This window comes from Bombus bifarius, unplaced genomic scaffold, assembly GCF_011952205.1.
Source record: "Bombus bifarius isolate JDL3187 unplaced genomic scaffold, Bbif_JDL3187 scf7180000008206, whole genome shotgun sequence".
In the NCBI taxonomy this organism is placed as follows: domain Eukaryota; kingdom Metazoa; phylum Arthropoda; class Insecta; order Hymenoptera; family Apidae; genus Bombus; species Bombus bifarius.
In genome coordinates this window covers 1,209,893-1,233,372 of record NW_022884510.1, presented here as the reverse complement: position 1 = coordinate 1,233,372, position 23,480 = coordinate 1,209,893, and the positions used below count along the sequence as shown (strand labels likewise).

Here is a 23,480-nt window from a genome sequence, read left to right as displayed (position 1 = left end):
TTATCAATAAAAAGCACATAATGTCGTCGATAGATGAGAGAGTATTGTTAAAGTATTTAAAGTGTATGGTTGAGATTCTGATAACAATTATGATTTCATATACATATTTCGTGGTATTAGTTCCGCACATGAACCCAGGCGCTAACGGTTCTTCTTCGCTGTGCGTATTCCTTCCGATTTATCGGACAAGCTTACCCAACAACTTTATCCAGGTCCCCCTTGTTGCTAGGCGGAGTTTGAGCGGACGTTGGTTAGTAAGGAAATCGAATGGTACCTCTATACGTCATTAACTGTTGGTTGTCAACCTTTAAGAAGCGATAGGAGTCCTATGGTTCTCCAAATTTCGCGATTAATAGTTTAATTGCTAACCCATTTTCCTACTATTCGAGTGAACTCCGACTTTATGGTTTAGTTCGTGCTTATATACGATTAAGACACGCTTAGCCACGAATTACTTTCTACTTTTAATTTTATTTTATCAATACATCGTGGTATAAATATTATTTACAAAATTTGACAAACGTGGTCACTGATTTATCTTCAACTTATTCTAGAAAGTTCAGAACGCCTTTCCGTTTCCTTATACAATTTCAATGCAAAATTGAAATCTATCGTGCAAATTTTCATCAATGGAACGAAAAATTACAAATATATATATACATATATATGCATGCATATGCGTGAAAAATGTTGGTAACATTATAAAACGTTTCATGCATGTCTCGCGTGTACGAAACAGGTCATATATGGTTGATTGAACGACAAGATTGTTCCTTAACGGAAGTGAAATTCAGTTCGAGCATTCGACTATCAAAAATTATCAAGAATGTGGAAAAGACACGGAGAAACGCGTAGGAAACGGTGATTAAGAAATGGGGCGTGAAGGAGTCAAGGCACTAAAGGAAAGATTCATTACGACGGGAAATAAAAGTAGGAAGAAGCGAATGGTAGAAAGAAAATAGTGGATGAAGGGAAAAATCTGTATTTGTGAGTTTGATGCGGCATGCGCATGTTAGACCAGCCTACGGCCACATCCCCGCAGTCACCAGAACTTGGATCAATAATCCATCTACACAGTATATAACGAAAATCGTCGCTAAACTATAATGACAATTTTTTCAAATCATTTTGAGATGTAATTCAACGAACAATGGTTGCTTGTATGTTGCATACGGACGTATACAGAAGCAAAGACAGGGAATGAAAATTGGGCTGAAACGAGTGCACGCGATGCGTTGATTTCTGAAAAGAGTTGCTAGAAAATTAGCAAATCAGATAAGTAGATAAAACAGATTGAAATTGTTTGGAACAGTGTAAGCGTTTTAATTGTTAGTTGAAGATCATTTTCGCACGCGAGATGATCATTATTATTCATTACGTTAAAAAAGATTACAGGTCAGAAAGAATCAGAAATAAGTACTGCCGTGTTGTTACGATAACAGAGGGTATAATTTGAACACGAGCTAGAAATTTATATAATTCTTGGAAGATTCCGAGTATAAGAAAGGTATAGCTTGTTCGATAGAGCATCCGATCAAATATCTTGGAATTCTAAGTAGATTTCTTCGATTACAACCAGAATTCTTGTACCTTCTATACGTGAGTTCGTATGGGTAATTTCGTATGCAATGGGTATGGTATACGCGTTAGCAAGTTTCATGTGAGTCATGGGTTGCCCGTGTAGAGCGTAGACGCATCACAGGAAGGATTGGTAGAGCGGAAAGAAGGCGAGACATGAATTCATTCATCTGCTTATTTCGAAGAACCTAAATGTAATGCTGACTCGTCCACTATTTTTGACAATGTTATTGTGCCTCGTTCTCGATATACATGACCGGAGTTACGAATAAAAAACGAGAATAAACTTGACATACTGATAACGTAGTCGAGTTTTAAATTAAATTTTGCCGAAAGTACATAGAGAAGAACGTGACTATATTAATACTCAGCAAATACGATGATTTGTTATAAAAACTTATATAGAAAAAGATATGAATACTTGAAAAACAGTATTAATAGAATATTCGCGTGATATCTTGATTTATGAATCGTGTATCTGCTTTAGAAACTGATAATTTTTTATGGAGTATGCGAATCGTCGTACGTGAACATTTGCGTGAGTTAATACATGGTAATATGCTCGTAAAAGATTAATGTGATAATGCATATACAAATACATGTACGCGCGTATATTTACAGATATTGTACGAGTAACCACACATACGTAAGATAGGAAGGCATACTTGTCGGTATGAATCATGATTGAGGACGTGGGGAGCATCGCGAAAGTTGGAGTTATTCGATGCTTGTAATATCCGGAAGAACTTGCGCATAGAGGGTTCCGTTCAATCAAATGGCGAAATTTGCATACGTGCTTTTCCAACCGCATTACGCTGTTTATCCAATTACAAGGAACGAAGCACGTACATGCACCTGTACTCACATATGGTGAACTGAAAATCAAAGTGGTGTGAATCGAGTTTCTAGAATCTCAAATTAATAACATATTTCAATTTTTATACGGTGGTTAGAAAATGTATTTGCTATATACCGTGGTATTTATTATAGCATTTGCATATTAATAATTAGTACCAGGTATATCAAAACTTTGTGTAATTCAATAATATTTTCATATTATTAGAAAGGTACTATCCGAGAAGCATTCAGTATCAAATATAACAATCGGAAAATAAGGGAACGTGCATAGACTTTTTATAGCCAGCGTGTGTCATCCATCTAGTTTCATAGTTAATTTAGGTACAACTTCATCCGTTACTTTCTAAGAATATAATGAATTTCTTATGATAATAAACGTAGAACGCTATTTTATGAAGCATAACAGCGAACTGACTCGCACCGCTATGATTCTTGAGCCAGATGTGGTTCGGCCAGACATTCAGGCGTCTGTAGGCGCGTGATCTTTTACTGTTTTCACCGTGGCGACAATTTTTATTTTAGTGAAATATTCACGGTTTCTCCAAACAATTAAACCGACACTCTAACGTCGAGTTATTCGGAAGAGAGAGTATTCGATTTCGCGTAACACAGCGCGTATTGTCGACAGCGTAATAAAAGATCTATCGAACATCGAAAGGAATCGAAGCATTGATTTCTCAAGAATATTTGCGACAGTCGATGCAAACGTCGAAGCAAGATGCTATTTAGCCAATTTCCAGAAAACTTTTTCAGAAGACTCTTACAATTTCGTCGTACGCGCAACTGAATATAGTGTGTCTAATTTTATCACGGCATTCGCTAGTGATTTGCTCTCTGGTGCATCGTGCTTTCCGAGTCGTGAAACTCTGTTTCTCGATTACCTCGTTCTTGAACCTGACCCTTACACCAAATAGCATACTTAGCATCGATATTCGTCCAGTTATAATATAAAAATATTTTTTCGCATGCTCGTACTTTCTCCTTCTTTTCCCTTCGTTCCTTTGTTCCGTTTCGAGTGCTTCTTATCGTCAACGAGGACGCTAACGATATGCAACGATGCAACTGCATAAAGAGATTTTTATTTTCAGACTTCTATATATAATTCTCTACCTTCTTTTACTTTCTCTTATCGCATATTTCTGTCACATTATACACAATATTATAACTGCAATACTATGTATTATCTCATATATCCTATCTATGCTTTTTTTTTTTTTATAAAACTTTATTCGTCGCAACGATTACCTTACGCACACAACACGCGTATCGCTGTAACGATTCTAACTAAAATTTCTTCGCTAAAAGCGCATACGCTGCTGCGATCCAACGATATCCGAAAGTACAAATACGTTTGAATATCATTATCGTATGTGGAATGTTCTTTATCCAAGCGAAAGGATACTCATCGATGGTCTTCGATAAGTATTTAGTTGTTCGTTAAGCGTTATCGGACAATATCGAAACGCAAGAAATAAATCTCGGTCTCATCTTTAACAAATCCTTGGAGCAGGTCTTCGCCCTTCTCTTAAAAATATAAATAGCCGCGGTCGGGCTAAGTCGATCTCTGTGCTATTCCATCAAGTTCGTGTATGTTCAAATATTGGTTACTAGTTAATCGGTAAGTTTGCACATAGGCTGCTGTTAAATTTATCGAACTACGCCAAGATTTATTACATACATACGTAATTTGTTTATTTCGTCTCAAGTATAATAACACGATGGTATGTAACAAATATTATTATTCCATCTAGACACGTTTTGTATTATTTGCGCTAAACTCGATCGAATGGCTAAACGTTTATAGTCGTATTTAATCAAAGAAGCGACGATAAATGACACTTACGATTGAAACAGGTTACAACAACAGCTCTCTATCGACCTCGTTCGATATTTTATTCGCCTCGCGAGATCAATCAAGAATGATGTCAGCACTTTTCGAAGAAACTTTTTGACCCTGTTAGACGACAAAAGCTTCTACGTTATATTCTTCGTGAAGATCCATCCTGTCTTACTGCATACGATGTATCGCGAAAAGAATATTTCCACATTTCGACGCTCTTTAACGACGTAAATGTTATTAACGAATAATTATACAGACGTTTCTCGCGACATCGAATTCGCGTTCATGTCGGAGACGTACGAATTTCGAGAACGGTAAGTTGCACGAAGGATAACGGAAAACCACGTCTAAACATAGTTGAGGCAACTCCTAACATTCTTAGCGTCCGTCGTCAGGCAGGAAGAGACGAGAAAAGGAAGAAAACTTATCAAAATAGAAAAAGAAAAAAGAAATACACGAGAAAGGAGGAAAAATGGAAGGGAATTAAATAGAAATCGAGAAACGAGATAGCGGCGAATGTTTAAGATTCTGAGAGATACTGCAAGAGGGGTAAATGCTCGAACGAAGAAAGCCATGATTCTGTCTATATTTAACTGTATCTTTCACTGATACTGTTTTTAAGTAGAACATGTCTACGACCTATCAACGCGAGGTGCATCAGACGATTTTCTCCAGAGAAAGAAACGCTACTGTTACTAAATATTCAAGCCATTCCACTCCTATTTTATCGGCATTTATTTTTCTAAATTCATAGAAAAATCTCGCGATTGCTGGAATTCAATGGCTGAATTCAATGCGTTCTATCTTCTACAATTTTATTTGCTTTATCGCATTTGTAATATTTGCATATTGTAAACGATTTTCCATCGTACGTTCGATAATAATTAAATTGTACTAAATATATTACCACACAGATATTAGTAATTAGTACTAAATAGATTAATACGTGTATATTAATCTATTTAGTACTAATTACTAGCACATATATATATATATATATATAGATGTATGTATATCGTAAAGAAAATGTAGAGGGTTCGTCACGCATTAAAAGGCACGACCCCCGACGCACGGCTTCTCTTGTATCATCGTCAGGGCTTCCGATCAATTTGACATAGAGAATTTGCTGGTTCTGTGGTTCAACTTGACAAGTTAAGCGATTCGAAGGAATTATAGTTATATACGGTTATCGCATATATAATTGGATTTGGAAATTCATTTTAATTATACTTTCTTAAAATATGAAACCTATTTTCCATTGATTTATTCTTCGTGGATTATCAACGATTATTCAAACTCTTTCCCTTCTTTTAGCATATACTCGATTTGCCCATTCACGTCCATATTCAAATTTTATTCGACCGAAAGTTATTCTTCTAAATTTTCATCGAACGAACCATTGTTCGTATTTATAATCCCATTTATCGGAATAAATTTATTCCCGCAATAAAACAAGCACTGGTCGGTCATGTTCACTATGATTACTTTTGTTTATTCATAAATGTTTATCGAACGAGTGAGATTTTACGTGCTGAAAGTTTAAAATCTCTCGGTATCGAGATACGGTGGTACCATTGTACCATCGATCCTTTGGAGTTATGGTATCTGGTCTGTCACGTTGCTTATTCTACTTTGTAATAAAAATTATTTGCTCGCTTCGACGCAGACTGGAAACACTTCGCGATGATTTATTCTATGATTTATTTCTCTATCTCTCTCGATTCGTTGCTGCTACGAAATAAACGTAATATTCAATTTGTTCGTAAGATTTTCGTCGCAAGCTTGACAAGTAAAAACTAGCCGATATATTACGATTATAACGTTAATATATCCATCTGTATATAATTAAAGAACAATGTCATTGTTAAACTGTAGTTTATTTGCGACAAAGATTTATTCTACCGTACGCTCGTTTATTATTATTTATGTAATCGCGTATGCTTGTTTTTTAAGCGGCTGGCTGCTGCAAGTGGATTTCACGTAGAAAAGATAAAATAACAGTAACAGAGACGGCAATAGAGAGTGGGTGCAGGATGTGCGATCGATCGCCGGCTACCGCCGAACCACGTGACGGGGTGCGGTATTCGTGACGTCATAGAAACTCCTGTTTCATTCGTGCTATCGACATATTCGTTTCTTTTCTTTTTACTTTCTCTTTACGTCGATTGTTCGTTCGACGTCTAATTCCTTTGATCTTACTTGTTTCATCAACTTTACACGTATAACTTTATGACCAATTGTCCACCCTTTGCGATTATTTCTACAATAATTTACGTCGGACGAGATCTTTTATCTGTTGTATATTTTCTTGAAAGAGCCGCGAAGAATGTGGGAATGCGGGAATGCGCTCAACTGAAAATATATTTGATAAATTACTCGTAATTAACGTTTACCGTCGAGCGTCTCTTCGCTCGGAAAGTAGTTATACGTTTAGTTATAGGTTCTACTAAATTCTGATTTTATATGATGCAGACTTTCATCTCGTTAATAGAATTGACGAGTCGACGTTCGAGTAGAAGACAATTCTCGATTTCTTAACCTTCACCTTACGTTATTCAGCCCTGAATCATCCTCACTTTACGAAGCCAACCTAGTGCAGACTCTTAGGTAGTTGTGTACGACGTTATAACTTGCTATTTCGATCATTTACCTTTCGGATCTTGAGTCCTGATAAAAGAGACTTTTCGACTTTTCTAATTGAAACGGAACATATCCACGAGCCTTACGTGATCTTCCTTTCGACTAATATTTTCTAATTTTGCATTTCAGGTTTCTTGTCGTGGGATAAGGATAGCTGTCACGTAGATTTAGAAAAAGAATTACTGGCGTTGGTGGCGCAAGCTCCGGAAGGGGAAGAAGCAAGAAATGGTATTAATTAAAACGCGCGATTATAAGATAAATATTATCGTTGAATCTAAATCGTTCGCTATCATTCCGAATCCCAAGAACGTACTATAGATCGTTGTAATACGTTTCGTTCGCTGAGAGAAATGAATTTTCAGGCGAACGACTGATCCAATACGCAACCGAGAACCTCGTTACCGAAGTTCTGATTCACCCGCAAACGAATACACTGTTACAATGTATCCGTAACCTTCTCGCAAGCTTTACAAAACACCGACACATTATACACGGTGGCTATACCTTCAGTGGAAATGGTTCCTGGATACTGCAAGTACGTGCCAATTCTACATAAGCATAATACCTTGCGAAACATAACATAGAAACTTAACATGCAAAACTATTACTAAGCTCATCTAGTATAGTCCGAACATTTCTGTTTCCACTGAAACTAACGATCACGTTCAAATGCCACGCGTCCAGGATGGAACCTTTAGCCTTGCCGATTTCCTGGATGCGTTCAGTGAACACGAAGTGCAAAGAGTTCTTCGTGCGTATGAAAACAGTGTCACGGTAGACATTCATTGCGCGAGTGTCGGCGATTGGACGACAAATAGACTTTCCAAAGAAGCTTGCACTAGGTTTGTATCCTATTTATTTCGAACAACGTTTCAATATCCACGTAGATTGTATCTCAATATTATAAAGAGTCTGCGACGCTTAAATAATTCATCTATGTGTGTTATATTTGCCATGATACAGACCTTGCCGAGTAAGAGTAAATCCCGATGACGTTCTCACCGCTGGATTACCAGCCATCGCGAGTTTCACGAATTACATTGGACAATATCTGGTCGCTCAGACACTGGACCAGCTTATGGAGCCATCCGATGTCGTAGGCAACATAAGATTTAGTCACCCAACATTGTATGTCTTCCCTGGCGGTCAAGGTGATGCCGCGCTCTTCGGCATAAATGGTTTTAACATGTTGGTGGACGGTGGTTTCGCCAGAAAGGCCTGTTTTTGGGACTTTACCAGACACTTGGATCGCCTCGATGCGGTCTTAGTTACCAGAATAAATAATAGTAATGTTGGAGGCATGTCCAGCGTGCTCCGCAAGAAGAAAGAAATGCACGTCTATCCTCAAATCGGACATTTCTTCTGCAACCTAATCGTAAGTATCGTTAGTTTATAAAAAGTTGTCGATTCCACGCTTTCTTACTCGAGTCGTATATACGCAATATGCTAATCGAGTTTGATTAATGTACGTTTATTAAAACTGTCGATGTTGCGTTCTCTCGCGTAACAGGAGAGAAGACAATCCAATTCACCGGACGGGGACAAAGATATCGATCCTCTGATACTAAATCTCACCGATATTGGCCAAGAGATGGTCGTCAATCTGCGTCACATCAGTCTGCGAGCGCATCCGTGCTACAGAGACCCAGACCCGATCAATCTCTATCATAAAGTAGGTCACGGCACGTTGGACATGTACGTGTTAAGCCCCAGCAAGGATAGTCGCGAAGTTAAAGAATTTCTGGCGAGATGGCACGCCGCCGATTCGAAACTTTTTGCCGGTGGTCACAAGAAAGACTCGAACAATTTAACCTTCCCGATCCAGAATTTGGTCTCCATATGCGCGTTATTAGTCTGGCAACCCGCAAACCCCGAAGACACCATCACGAGAATATTGTTTCCCGGAAGTACGCCTCAACAGAAGATCTTCGAAGGTTTCGAACGATTGAAACACCTGGAGTTCCTAAAGCATCCTGTTTGTTCCGCAAAGAGCCTCTCGCCGTCCGCGTCTTTAGCTACCCTGCGAGACAAGCCCACGAAACAGAAATTGGGCCTGATCAGTGAAAAAGAAGCTTCGAAGAAGTTAGGCACAGAGGCGAAGAAAGAGAAAAAAGAATCGCCTGAAATAAAAATGAAAGCTACAGATGAATTACCTCCAAAGACGCAAGCAACGTCAATTATTCCTACGAAACCTGTTAAAGCTGAAACGAAGCCTAAGAAAATAGTGGAGAACAAGAAGATAGAGGTGGAGAAGGAGAGTAAAAAGATAGAAAAAGAAGCGAAGGAAGCGAAGAAGGAGATTGTAAAGAAGGATGTTGGGAAGGAGAAGCCAGAAAAGATAGAAGAGAAATTAGAGAAACGCGAAGAGGATGTCCAAAAGAAGATCGAGCCTCCGAAAGAAACAGAAAAGATAACTCCACCGGCGAAGGAATCAAAACCGAAAGAAGTAGCCAAAAGGAAAGAATCGAAAGAACCAAAGGGCGTTAAACCTGGAAAGATTGAAACAAAGGCGAAGGTAACTGATAAAAAAGCGAAACAGTCTCCCGTAGAAAAGAAGGACGCTGGAATGATAGTAAAATCTTCTCCAACGACCCCTAAGAAAACTATAAACGGAGTTGCCACAAAGACGGAGATATCGAAAGTGAGCGTGACCAAAGCAAAAGCCCAGAAGACAGCAGCTGCACCACCAGCGAAAAGCACTAAGGATGCAAATAATAGAAAAGTACTTGAACAGAAGAACATCGAATCGGCTATAACCACTGGCATGGTCAAAGTACCAGCCAAACCGAAACCAATGGACAGAAAACCGCTTAGCCGCCGACCAAAACCAGTTAGTCCGAGTAAAGTTCGAGTATCTGGTAGTCCAGCGAAGTCGACTCGTAGCACTCCAACAACCTCTGTTAAATCTGACAAAGACGGTGTCGTTCGCAAAGCGAAGAGCGACAAAGGTACAGCCGATTCTTCGACTGTATCCACGCCATCTGGAATCGAAGCCGAAACAGGAGTTAGACTCGCAGAGAAGAGTCTAATGGAACAATCGGAAGATATTTCTTTGGATTCTATCGAAAGCAAAGTGCTGGCTGATCTAAAGGAGGAAAGAGAAGTAGTCGAGGAGATCGAAGCAGTGCTTAAAAAAGCAGATCTTATCGAAGAAACACGAAAAGATGATCGTTCCGAAGGAGATGATGAAATCACAGCGGAACTTACTGACAAGAAAGAAGAAGATATCACAGACGATGACATAATCGAAGCTGACATGGAAGATGCACTTAAGAGAGAACTTATCGATGAGTATTTGATCGTTGAGAAAGAGGAAGATTATATAGAAGACTCTACTCAGAGCGGCGAAGGTGAACAAAAGCATATTTTGGACGAGGCTGAATCTGAGAAGGTGAAGATGCTAAAGGATATGGAGCAGGTGAAGGAAAAAGGTGCCGAGGAAGAAGTGGAGGAGAAAGAGAAGGACGAGAGCGTGGAGAAGCGTGAAAAACCATTGGAAGAGAAGGAGACGATATTGAAAGGCGAAGAAGAGAGGGCAGAGCCAATTGATTTGTCACCAGATCGTAGGGAGCAATTGGAAGAAGAGGCTAAAGAAATAGTTGCTCCCGCAGCAGAGATAATTCAACAAAAACCAGAAGAGAAAGACGATTCCGGTAAGAAGGATAGCGAGGACATTACCAAGGAACCTTCGAGTTTGAGCCCTGATAAGTTGGACTCTTCCGAGAAGAAAACCACTGACTCTGATTTGAAACCCGAAGCTGACCAAAAGGAACAAATACCAGAAAAATTAGAAGAATCGCAAGAACGAATTTCAACTTTGGAATCTGGTGCTACAACCACAGCGCCGACGCTTCCAGAAGATGAGCGTATACCTCTGGACGAAATCAAAGAAGATATCGACGAGAAACACATTATCGAGGAAGTGAAAGAAAAGGATGTGGTACAGAAAGTTAAAGAAGAGGTCGTTGCTTCGCGAACCGTACCTCCAACAGTAACTACAAAACCAGACGTTCAAGTGTTTGATGTCCGTCAAGCTGTACAGTGTCTTCAACGCGACATTGTAAAAACACCAGACGAAGTTGCTGATTTGCCAGTCCACGAAGAGGTAGATCCTAAATTGTACAGAATGGAAGACTTCGAGAAGGACAAAGAGGAGAAACCAGCATTGGTACAACCGCCACAACCACAGCAAGAACCAGAGCCTCAGCCACAAGTATCGGCACCGGTACCAACGCAAGAGGTCAAGGAACCACCTACGCCACCTGTTAAGGAACAAAAAGGAGTTTTCAGCTTCTTCGGCAAGGTTGCTGATAAGTTTGAAAAGGGCATCGATAAATTAACCAAGAAATCAAAGAAGGAACAGGAGAAGGACGTCGATGAAAAGTCTTCGTCGAAGTCCAGTTCTCCGAAAGAGGCGAAGGTACAAGAGAAGACCGTGCTCGAAGAAGTCGATGTCGAGAAAATATTCCTGAAAGTTGGTAAACCTAGTGAGAAAGTCCAGGAAGTAGTTCCTGAAGTGGAACCGAAGATACAAGAGAGGGCTGCCTCGATCACGGAAGAAACCATCGCGATGGCTAAGGAAAAACTCGAGGGTGTGACCGTAACAGAACGTGACGTAACAGAACTCGAAATTAAAGAGAAAGAAATTAAACCTACTGAGGAAAAGGCTGTGAAAGAAGAAAGCAAATCTCCAGTGTCGGTGGTATCGAAACCCATTGAGGAAGAAAAAATTGAATCGAAAAAAGAAATAGCGAAGCCAAGCGAAGTTCCGTCGAAAGATGTCGAGGTCGCAGAAAAGACGGAAAAGTCACCGGAGATCGAGATCAAAGCTAAGAAGGAAGAACAGCTTGCAGAAGAAGTCGAAGAAGAAGCAGAAGAAATAAAAGCACTGTTGGAAGAAGCTTCGAAGAAATTTAAAACAGTAAAGGACAGCTTGAGGGATTCTTTGGAATCGTTGGAAGAGAAGATTGCCGGTGAAACAGCTGATTTGACACGAGAGGTACCATTAACGAAGGATGTCGTTAAGGACACTCTGGAAGGTGTGGTGGAAAAGCTGGAAGCGATTAAGCCACATATCGAAGGCACATCTCCCGAAAGCAAAGAACCTGAAAAGGTGAAATTCGAAATACCAAAAGCTGAACATTTGGAAGAAGAAATACCTACGAAAGACGTTAAAGAAGCTGTTCTAGACGTTGGAGAGGTTCTTGCTGGAACAGCTGGTATCGACATCGAGGACAAAGTTAGAGATGTTACCGAAATCGTGCGTAAGGTTGCCGAGGTTCTGAAAGAAGACGATGTCTTCTCGGACAAGTTGTTGTTCAAGGAACCAATCAAAAAGGGAGAAACTGTGTCACCACCTAAACCTGTGGCGGAAGCTGTGTCGCCGCCTAAACCTGTGACGGAAGCTGTGTCGCCACCTAAACCTGTGGCGGAAGCTGTGTCGCCGCCTAAACCTGTGGCAGAAGCTGTGTCGCCGCCTAAACCTGTGGCGGAAGCTGTGTCGCCGCCTAAACCTGTGGCGGAAACTGTGTCGCCGCCTAAAGCTGTCGCGGAAACTAAGGTTCCTATGATACCCACGAAAGTTGGAATTACCGAAGAAATTTCTCTGTACCAGGAGGAAGCTGAAGAACTCGTTGCAGAAACAAAGGAAGAACCTTGTGTCCAAATTGTCAAAGAAACAGAGCCAATTATATCTCCGAAAGAAGAGAAAGATGAGCGTGACGTTAAGGAAATTTGCGAAGAAATGATGAAAGATGTCAAAGAGATTGCTCCCGAAGTTAAAGATTTGTCTCTGAAGGTGGACGTACTGGAAGCTGGGGTGGAAGACGTTTGTGTGAAAGAAACTGTGAAACCACCGATCGAAAAAGAGGAGAAAGTTCAAACAGCTATAGAAGAGCCTGTAATAGGTTTCGAGCAAAAGATTTCTCCCGCCAAAGCGGAGATTGTAATGGTTTCTCCTGGTTCAACACCAACCTCACCGAAATTTGTTACAGATAAAATGCAGGAAAGCAAAGTGGACTTGAGTAAAGAAATTGAACTCTCGATTAAATTACCCGCTGAAATAAAAGCTATTGTCGATAAGGTAGATCGTATTGTGGAAGAGATTATCGAAGAACTTGTGATTAAGAAGAAGAAAATCACTATTGAGATTATAGAGTACATTACAATTGTTAAAGGTGTTCCAAAGGAGCGTGTTATCTATATTATCGAAGAGATTATTATACGAAAGGGTCTTTCAAAGAAAGATGTCGTCGATAACGTTGATATCTTAAAATTGGAAGAATCTATCACTCCGAAATTGAAAATGGAGCTTGAAGAGTATATTATCAATGAATACATTAAAAGAGGAAAATGCATAACTATCGAAATCGTCGAAGAAATTTCCATTAAAAAGACTGTGCCGAAAGTAATCGTAATTCGTATTATCCAGGAAATTATCGTTAAAAAGTTAATCGATGTTAAAACTGATGGTTTGTTTGATTCCGAACTGGAACCGATTGATACTAAAGCAAAGAAAGAAGAAGCTGAGAAGAAAGAAGAAACGAAGGAGGAAAAGATCGAAGCACCGTCGAAATTAGACAAAAAGGAAGAAAAATTATCACCAATCGAAGTTATATCGGTCGCGAAACCAGAAATAAAATCTCCTGTAGAAAAAGAGATTTTGAAGGAAAAAGAGATGAAATCACCGAAAGAAGAAGCTAAAATTTCTGAACCACGTAAAGAAGAACTCGGCGTCGAAGAAGAATCCGTTTGTTTGTCAGCCGAAGAAGAAGAAGAAGATGATTTTGTAAGTATCATTAAAAAATCTTCCACAAAACCGAAAGAGGTTCGTGACTACGAGGACACAATACCTACAAAACCGGTATCTCTGAAAGAAATTATCGACAAAAGACAGGAAAAAGACATTGGCGACGACTTTGAGGCTGTCGAACAAGAATATAAAGTACGTGATGTAACTGTTACTTCTTTGGAAGATACATCGCGTATTATTTCACCAAAATCAGACGAATCACGCGAGCGGGAATATGCCGAAGAAGCTGTGGAAGATACCATAAGTGACGTTATCGAGGCTGACGAAAAATTCGTTCACGAGACAAAGGGAAAAGTAGGAAAGACAGAATTACCTATCGATGTAAAACCAGTTAAAGAGAAAGAAAAGGAAGTTAAAGTGACCGAAGTACCAGAATCTCTTGATACCATAGAAAAGTATCTAGACGAAGCTAAAGAGAAGAAGGAGCAGAAGACTGAATCGCCCGAAGAACAAGTGGATGCGATCACAATAGAAAAAGAAAGAAGGAAACGTTCAATCGCTGAACTAGTACTGGAAAAAGAAGTTATTCAGAAAGAATTAGAAAAGCTAGAAGAAAAAGAATTTAAGCCAATAGAAAAGAAGGAAGAAGTTAAACCAGTAGAAAAAGAGGAAGAAGTAAAACCAATAGAAAAGAAAGAAGAAGTAAAACCAATGGAAAAGAAGGAAGAAATTAAGCCAGTAGAAAAGGAAGAAGAAGTAAAACCAATAGAAAAGAAAGAAGAAGTAAAACCATTGGAAAAGAAGGAAGAAGTTAAACCAGTAGAGAAGGAAGAAGAAGTGAAACCAATGGAAAAGAAGGAAGAAGTAAAACCAGTAGAAAAGGAGGAAGAAGTGAAAGCAGTAGAGAAGGAAGAAGAAATGAAACCAATAGAAAAGAAAGAAGAAATAAAACCAATGGAAAAGAAAGAAGAAGTAAAGCCAATGGAAAAGAAGGAAGAAGTTAAACCAGTAGAAAAGGAAGAAGAAGTAAAACCAATAGAGAAGAAAGAAGAAGTAAAACCAATGGAAAAGAAGGAAGATGTTAAACCAATAGAGAAGAAAGAAGAAGTGAAACCAATGGAAAAGAAGGAAGAAGTAAAACCAGTAGAAAAGGAAGAAGAAGTAAAACCAATAGAAAAGAAAGAAGAAGTAAAACCAATGGAAAAGAAGGAAGAAGTTAAACCAGTAGAAAAGGAAGATGAAGTGAAACCAGTAGAAAAGGAAGAAGTAAAACCAATAGAAAAGGAAGAAGAAGTAAAACCAATAGAAAAGAAGGAAGAAGTGAAACCAGTAGAGAAGGAAGAGGAAGTGAAACCAGTGGAAAAGAAAGAAGAAGTGAAACCAGTAGAGAAGGAAGAAGAAATGAAACCAGTAGAAAAGAAAGAAGAAGTAAAACCAATGGAAAAGAAAGAAGAAGTAAAACCAATGGTAAAGGAGGAACAAGTGAAACCAGTAGAGAAGGAAGAAGGAGTAAAACCAATGGAAAAGGAGGAAGAAGTGAAACCAGTAGAAAAGGAAGAAGAAATGAAACCAGTGGAAAAGAAAGAAGAAGTAAAACCAATGGAAAAGAAAGAAGAGGTGAAACCAGTAGAAAAGGAAGAAGAAGCGAAACCAGTGGAAAAGAAAGAAGAAGTAAAACCAATGGAAAAGAAAGAAGAGGCGAAACCAGTAGAAAAGGAAGAAGAAGCGAAACCAGTGGAAAAGAAAGAAGAAGTAAAGCCAATAGAAAAGAAGGAAGAGGTGAAACCAGTAGAAAAGAAAGAAGAAGTGAAACCAGTGGAAAAGAAAGAAGAAGTAAAACCAATGGAACAGAAGGAAGAAGTGAAGCCAGTAGAAAAGAAAGAAGAAGTGAAACCAGTGGAAAAGAAAGAAGAAGTGAAACCAGTAGAAACGAAAGAAGAAGAGAGACCAGTGGAAAAGGTAACTGAACCAAAGTCACCTGTTCAAAAGGAAATCATCGATGAAATCAAGCCTACTGAAATTTCATTAACAAAAGACCAGAAGCGAGAAGACAAATTGGAGACAGTCATCGACGTTTCCAAGAAAATTCCGGAATCGGAAGTTGTTGATCGCGTACCGAAGGAAGAACTTGTTGAAAAGAAACCGGAAATACTTGAAGTGGAGCGTAAGAAGAGTATTCAGGAATTAGTTAAAAAAGATGAGGAAGTATCCCCCAAAGTAGAAAAGATCGAAGATGACAAGAAAATATCTCCCAAAGTAGAGAAGATCGAAGACGACAAGAAAGTGGAGATGGTTGCGCCTGAAGATTTAGCTAAAAAAGATGAGAAAATATCTCCTAAAGCAGAAAAGATCGAAGATGTTACGAAAATTGAGAAAGTTACTCTTGAAGATGTAGCTAAAAAAGATGCGGAAGTATCTCCCAAGCTGGAAAAGATCGAAGATGAAAAGAAAATGGAGAAAGTTTCTCCTGACGACTTAGCTAAGAAAGACGAAGAAGTATCTCCCAAAGTAGAAAAGATCGAAGATGACAAGAAAATTGAGAAAGTGACTCTAGAAGACTTAGCTAAAAAGGATGAGAAAATATCTCCCAAAGTAGAAAAGATCGAAGACGACAAGAAAGTGGAGATGGTTGGGCCTGAAGATTTAGCCAAAAAAGATGAGAAAATATCTCCCAAAGCAGAAAAGATCGAAGATGTCACGAAAATTGAGAAAGTTGCTCCTGAAGACTTAACCAAGAAAGACGAAGAAGTATCTCCCAAAATAGAAAAGATCGAAGATGACAAGAAAATGGAGAAAGTTGTTCCTGAAGACTTGGCTAAGAAAGACGAAGAAATATCTCCTAAAGTAGAAAAGATCGAAGATGACAAGAAAATGGAGAAGGTTGCTCCTGAAGATTTAGCTCAAAAGGACGAGAAAGTATCTCCCAAAGTAGAAAAGGTCGAAGGTGACAAGAAAATTGAGAAAGTTGTTCTTGAAGACTTATCGTTGGCTCGAAAAGAAGAGCCACTCAAAGAGATACCAGTTGCAGTTAAAGAAGAAAAGAAACCTGAGAAATCGCCTGAAGATGATGCTGCAGCTGTTCGAAGGATGTTAGTTACAGCAAGCAGCGAAGATGGCGGACAAGAAATTGAAATTTCCCCAACTGGTACTATCGCGCTCCAAAAAACTGTTACACCTGATGATTCTCTTAAAGATGCATCTGTCAAATCAACATCTGATAAAGATTCTTTGCTTCTAGATAAGGACTCTCTGCACTCAGAAATCAGTTCTCCAGAAAAAGACAGCATTTCTGATAAGTCACCATCAATCAAAGATGTCGGAAAGGTAACTCCTGAAGACAGCTTGGATAAGTCACCGATTGACACTCGTGACTCACGTGATCTCGAAGACAGCTTAGAGAAGGCGGTACCTACTAAACCAAAAGAAGCGGACAGTAGCACTTCTCCATCTCTGATAGAATCAGAAATTCCAAAGTCTCCCAGTTTGCAACAACAAACAGAAATTTTGGAGGATATGGCTAAAGCCGTTCGTGAAAAAGTCGAAAAGAAAGAATTAGAAACTAGGAAGATTGAAACAATCGAATCATCTGTTGATACAGCTACTAAAGTAGTGGATACCGTTGCTGAGAAAAAAGAATTAGATGGAAAAATGATTAAAGAAGCTTTAGAGAAACCGACGCTGATTCAAGAGAAAGTTGAAGTCGATGAAATTCGCAAGAAAAGTCTCGACATCGTTGCATCGAAATCACCGGAGTCGCTTCGATCGGAAGATGTTTCTCCGGCGGAAACTATTTTTGCAAAATCACCGGAAGAATCGGCGAAGACTTCTGATATGAAAGATATAGAACCTCTAAAGTCAACTTTCGAAACGATAGTTCCAGAAAGAAAAATTGGAATGCCGGAAAGTTTGAAAACAGAAGTAATTAAAGAAGTTGCTCAAGTTGATAGGAAAATTGAGATGCCTGTAAGTGATGAAAAAGAAGACAAGAAAGAACGTGCCGGTATTTCACCTAAGAAAAGTCCTGAAGAGAGTCCTGAAAAGAGTCCTGAAAAGAGTCCAGAACTAAAAGAGAAACCACTTGATTTCGAACCTACCAAAGCAGAAAAGATACAACCAATCACAGACCTTAAGCCAGCAATTATCACTGACCAGGACACGTTAGGAACGAAAGAAGCAGACAAAAAATCTCCTTCTCCGGCACCGAGCGATAAAGGGGATTTGCAGGAGGTAAGCGAGGATAAAATGGTAGAAAAGACGATTGTCTATTTGACAAAGTTGGAAAAATCTGAGATCACTACCGCAGAAGCAGAAAAGAAGATAGAAGAACAAGTAGATGTTTCTAAACGTCAGGCTGAAGAATCCAAGAAAACAAAAACACCAGAGGAACCTAGAACTCCGACTACAAGTCCTGTTCTTGAACAACCTTCGAAAGCAGACATCGCAGAAATTCCCAGTGAAAAACCGATAGAATCAAAGGCACCTTTTGATGTATCAAAGCGACCCAGTATTCCTACTGAACCGCATGAGTGGAAAGAGATTGATGTAAAGGAAATAGACAAGGCTAGGGCGTTAAGTATAACGAGTGCTACCGAAGAACGTGAGGTTATTACAGATCGTTTGAAATCACCGATTAGTCCTGCAGAGAAGCCAGATTTAAAGGCTATTGATAAAAAATCACTTTCTCGTTATTCGGATTTAGAGGATGCAGAGGCAGAAGATGAAAAGTCTGCATCTTCCAGTATAACAAGTGTCTCAGGAGAATCTAAGGACGCATCAGATGCGTCAAAGTCGTCCAGTATTGTTGACGAGGTATGCGATATAAAGGATATTACGGCAAGAGATATTGAGAAGTCAACATCTCCTAGTGTCGCTAGCGTCACAAGTCTCTTGACTGAACAAAAGGAACGGATGGATAAATCAAAGACACCTAGTATTGCTGGAGAGATTCCTGACTTAAAAGAAGTTGAAACAAAAGATATGGAGAAATCTAGGTCCCCCAGTATATCGAGTGTCTCAACTGAAGCAAAGGACGTGTCAGATAAGTCGAAGTCTTCTAGTATCGCAGGCGAGACACCCGACTTAAAAGAGGTTGATGCTAAAGAAATAGAGAAATCCAGATCTCCCAGTGTAACGAGTGCCCTATCCGAAGCAAAAGACGTATCGGATAAGTCGAAATCTCCCAGTATCGTTGGCGAGACACCTGACTTAAAGGATCTTGAAGCTAAAGAAATTGAAAAATCTAGGTCTCCCAGTGTAACAAGCGTCCCAGCTGAAGTTAAAGATGTGTCGGATAAATCGAAATCTCCTAGTATCGCTGGCGAGACACCTGACTTAAAAGAGATTGAAGCTAAAGAAATAGAGAAATCTAGATCTCCCAGTGTAACGAGTATCATATCCGAAGGAAAGGGCGTATCGGATAAGTCGAAATCTCCTAGTATCGCTGGCGAGACACCTGACTTAAAAGAGATTGAAGCTAAAGAAATAGAGAAATCTAGATCTCCCAGTGTAACGAGTGTCCCATCCGAAGCAAAAGACGTATCGGATAAGTCGAAATCTCCTAGTATCGCTGGCGAGACACCTGACTTAAAGGACATTGAACCTAAGGAAATAGAGAAGTCTAGGTCTCCCAGTGTAACGAGTGTCCCATCCGAAGCAAAGGACGTACCGGATAAGTCGAAATCTCCTAGTATCGCTGGTGAGACACTTGACTTAAAGGACATTGAACCTAAGGAAATAGAGAAGTCTAGGTCTCCCAGTGTAACGAGTGTCCCATCCGAAGCAAAGGACGTACCGGATAAGTCGAAATCTCCTAGTATCGCTGGCGAGACACTTGACTTAAAGGACATTGAAGCTAAAGAAATAGAGAAGTCCAGATCTCCCAGTGTAACGAGTGTCCCATCCGAAGCAAAGGACGTACCGGATAAGTCGAAATCTCCTAGTATCGCTGGCGAAACACTTGACTTAAAGGACATTGAAGCTAAAGAAATAGAGAAGTCTAGGTCTCCCAGTGTAACGAGTGTCCCATCTGAAGCAAAAGACGTGCCGGATAAGTCGAAATCTCCTAGTATCGCAGGCGAGACACTTGACTTAAAGGACATTGAAGCTAAAGAAATAGAGAAGTCCAGATCTCCCAGTGTAACGAGTGTCCCATCCGAAGCAAAGGACGTACCGGATAAGTCGAAATCTCCTAGTATCGCTGGCGAAACACTTGACTTAAAGGACATTGAAGCTAAAGAAATAGAGAAGTCTAGGTCTCCCAGTGTAACGAGTGTCCCATCTGAAGCAAAAGACGTGCCGGATAAGTCGAAATCTCCTAGTATCGCAGGCGAGACACTTGACTTAAAGGACATTGAAGCTAAAGAAATAGAGAAGTCCAGATCTCCCAGTGTAACGAGTGTCCCATCCGAAGCAAAGGACGTACCGGATAAGTCGAAATCTCCTAGTATCGCTGGCGAAACACTTGACTTAAAGGACATTGAAGCTAAAGAAATAGAGAAGTCTAGGTCTCCCAGTGTAACGAGTGTCCCATCTGAAGCAAAAGACGTGCCGGATAAGTCGAAATCTCCTAGTATCGCAGGCGAGACACTTGACTTAAAGGACATTGAAGCTAAAGAAATAGAGAAGTCCAGATCTCCCAGTGTAACGAGTGTCCCATCCGAAGCAAAGGACGTACCGGATAAGTCGAAATCTCCTAGTATCGCTGGCGAGACACCTGACTTAAAGGACATTGAAGCTAAAGAAATAGAGAAGTCCAGGTCTCCCAGTGTAACGAGTGTCCCATCCGAAGCAAAGGACATACCGGATAAGTCGAAATCTCCTAGTATCGCTGGCGAGACACCTGACTTAAAGGATCTTGAAGCTAAAGAAATTGAAAAATCTAGGTCTCCTAGTGTAATAAGCGTCCCAGCTGAAGCAAAAGATGTATCGGATAAGTCCAAGTCTCCTAGTATCGCTGGTGAAACGCCTGATCTGAAGGACGTTGAAGCGAAAGGTGCTGAGAAATCTAGATCTCCGAGTATACCAAGTGCTCCAGTAGAAACTAAAGATATATCAGATAAATCAAAGACACCAAGCATCGTCAGTGATACGCTGGATCTAAAAGAACTGGAAACAAAAGATATTGAGAAATCCAGATCTCCTAGTGTGACAAGTATTTCAACGGACCTGAAAGATAAGTCAAAGACTCCTAGCATTACTGGCGAAACACCAGATTTAAAGGATATCGAAAAGTCTAGGTCTCCTAGCATAACAAGTATTTCAGCGGAGTTTAAAGAAGTATCAGATAAGTCAAAGACTCCCAGCGTTGTTGGCGAAGAACCTGACTTAAAGGATGTTGACAAATTTAGGTCTCCTAGGCCTAGCGTAACTAGTGTCCTTACTGAGCCAAAAGAACCAGCTGATAAATCCAAGACACCAAGCATTGCAGGAGAAATTGCCGATCTGAAGGAAGTCGATGAAAAAGATTTTGACAAATCCAGATCTGCCAGCGTAGCAAGTATTGCAGTTGAACCGAAGGAACTTTCGGATAAGTCAAAGTCACCTAGTATTGTTAGTGAGACTCTTGACTTGAAGGAGATTGACGAAAGAGATATTGAGAAATCTAGGTCTCCTAGTGTGATAAGCGTACCTACTGAGCGGAAAGAAACACCGGATAAATCCAAGTCACCCAGCATTGCTGGTGAGATTCCAGAATTAAAAGACGTTTGCGTAAAAGATGCTGAGAAGTCTAGGTCTCCTAGTGTAACAAGCATTTCAGCCGAGCTGAGAGAACCAACTGATAAATCAAAGTCACCTAGCATTGCTGGCGAGAAACCCGATCTAGATGAAATTGATGCAAAAAGTGCTGAAAAATCCAGGTCTCCTAGTGTTGCATCTGTTTTAACTGAAACAAAGGAAACATCCGATAAATCAAAATCGCCTAGTATTGCCGGGGAGGTTCCCGATTTGAAAGATGTTGAAGCAAAAGATATTGAGAAATCTCGATCTCCTAGCATTACAAGTGTTCCAACTGAAGCGAAAGACGCATCAGATAAATCAAAGTCTCCTAGTATCGCTGGCGAAATACCCGATGTAAAGGACGCCGATATAAAAGATACACAGAAATCTAGATCTCCAAGTATATCAATCGCATCAACGGAATCGAAAGAAGCCACGGATAAATCAAAGTCACCCAGCATTGCTGAAGAAGTACCTGACTTAAAGGATATTGAGAAATCTAGATCTCCCAGTATAACCAGTATTCCGGCTGAAGCAAAGGACGTTTTGGATAAGTCAAAGACGCCTAGTGTCGCTGGTGAAGTTCCCGAATTAAAGGATGTTGAGAAATCTAGATCTCCCAGTATACCAGGTATTCCTATGGAATCGAAGGACGTATCAGATAAGTCAAAATCTCCCAGCGTTGCTGGAGAAGTTCAAGACTTAAAGGATGTTGCAAAATCTAGATCTCCCAGTATACCAAGTGTTTCCGCTGAATCGAAAGAAGTATCAGATAAGTCAAAATCTCCCAGTGTTGCTGGTGAAGTACCTGACTTAAAGGATGTTGAGAAATCTAGATCTCCCAGTATACCAAGTATTCCTGTGGAATCAAAGGACGTATCAGATAAGTCAAAATCTCCCAGTGTCGCTGGTGAAGTTCCCGATTTGAAGGATGTTGAGAAATCTAGATCTCCTAGTATACCAAGCATTCCTGTGGAATCAAAGGACGTTTCAGATAAATCAAAATCTCCCAGTGTCGCTGGTGAAGTTCCCGATTTGAAAGATGTTGAGAAATCCAGATCTCCCAGTATACCAAGTATTCCTGTGGAATCCAAGGACGTATCAGATAAGTCAAAATCTCCCAGTGTCGCTGGCGAAGTTCCCGATTTGAAGGATGTTGAGAAATCCAGATCTCCCAGTATACCAAGCATTCCTGTGGAATCGAAAGACGTATCAGATAAATCAAAATCTCCCAGTGTCGCTGGTGAAGTTCCTGATTTGAAAGATGTTGAGAAATCCAGATCTCCCAGTATACCAAGTATTCCTGTGGAATCCAAGGACGTATCAGATAAGTCAAAATCTCCCAGTGTCGCTGGCGAAGTTCCCGATTTGAAGGATGTTGAGAAATCCAGATCTCCCAGTATACCAAGCATTCCTGTGGAATCGAAAGACGTATCAGATAAATCAAAATCTCCCAGTGTCGCTGGTGAAGTTCCTGATTTGAAAGATGTTGAGAAATCCAGATCTCCCAGTATACCAAGTATTCCTGTGGAATCCAAGGACGTATCAGATAAGTCAAAATCTCCCAGTGTCGCTGGCGAAGTTCCCGATTTGAAGGATGTTGAGAAATCCAGATCTCCCAGTATACCAAGCATTCCTGTGGAATCGAAAGACGTATCAGATAAATCAAAATCTCCCAGTGCCGCTGGTGAAGTTCCCGATTTGAAGGATGTTGAGAAATCTAGATCTCCCAGTATAGCAAGCATTCCTGTGGAATCAAAGGACGTGTCAGATAAATCGAAATCTCCCAGTGTTGCTGGTGAAGTTCCTGATCTGAGAGATATGGAGAAATCTAGATCTCCTAGCGTAACAAGCGTTTCAGCGGAACTAAAAGAAACAGTAGATAAATCGAAATCGCCCAGTATTGCTGGCGAAGCTGTTGATTTGAAGGATGTCGAGGCTAAAGAAATTAGGAAATCTAGGTCTCCCAGTGTGATTAGTGTCACAGATGAATCGAAGGATAAATCCAGGTCTCCCAGCATTGTTGCCGAGGCTCTCGATTTGAAGGATGTTCCGACGAAGGATGCTGATAAATCTAGGTCACCTAGTGTTCCGTTA

General features: G+C 40.1%; 1 protein-coding gene across 1 annotated transcript in view; it reads left to right on the top strand.

Moving 5' to 3' along the window:
* Positions 1-23,480, top strand: part of LOC117210536 (microtubule-associated protein futsch) — a 35,483-nt gene that overhangs the window by 2,486 nt on the left and 9,517 nt on the right. Inside the window, exons 4-9 of the mRNA XM_033453652.1 lie at positions 7,046-7,144; positions 7,279-7,451; positions 7,601-7,758; positions 7,880-8,291; positions 8,427-15,050; positions 15,441-23,461. Coding sequence (XP_033309543.1) covers positions 7,046-7,144; positions 7,279-7,451; positions 7,601-7,758; positions 7,880-8,291; positions 8,427-15,050; positions 15,441-23,461 — 15,487 coding nt within the window. The remainder of the gene's footprint in view (positions 1-7,045; positions 7,145-7,278; positions 7,452-7,600; positions 7,759-7,879; positions 8,292-8,426; positions 15,051-15,440; positions 23,462-23,480) is intronic.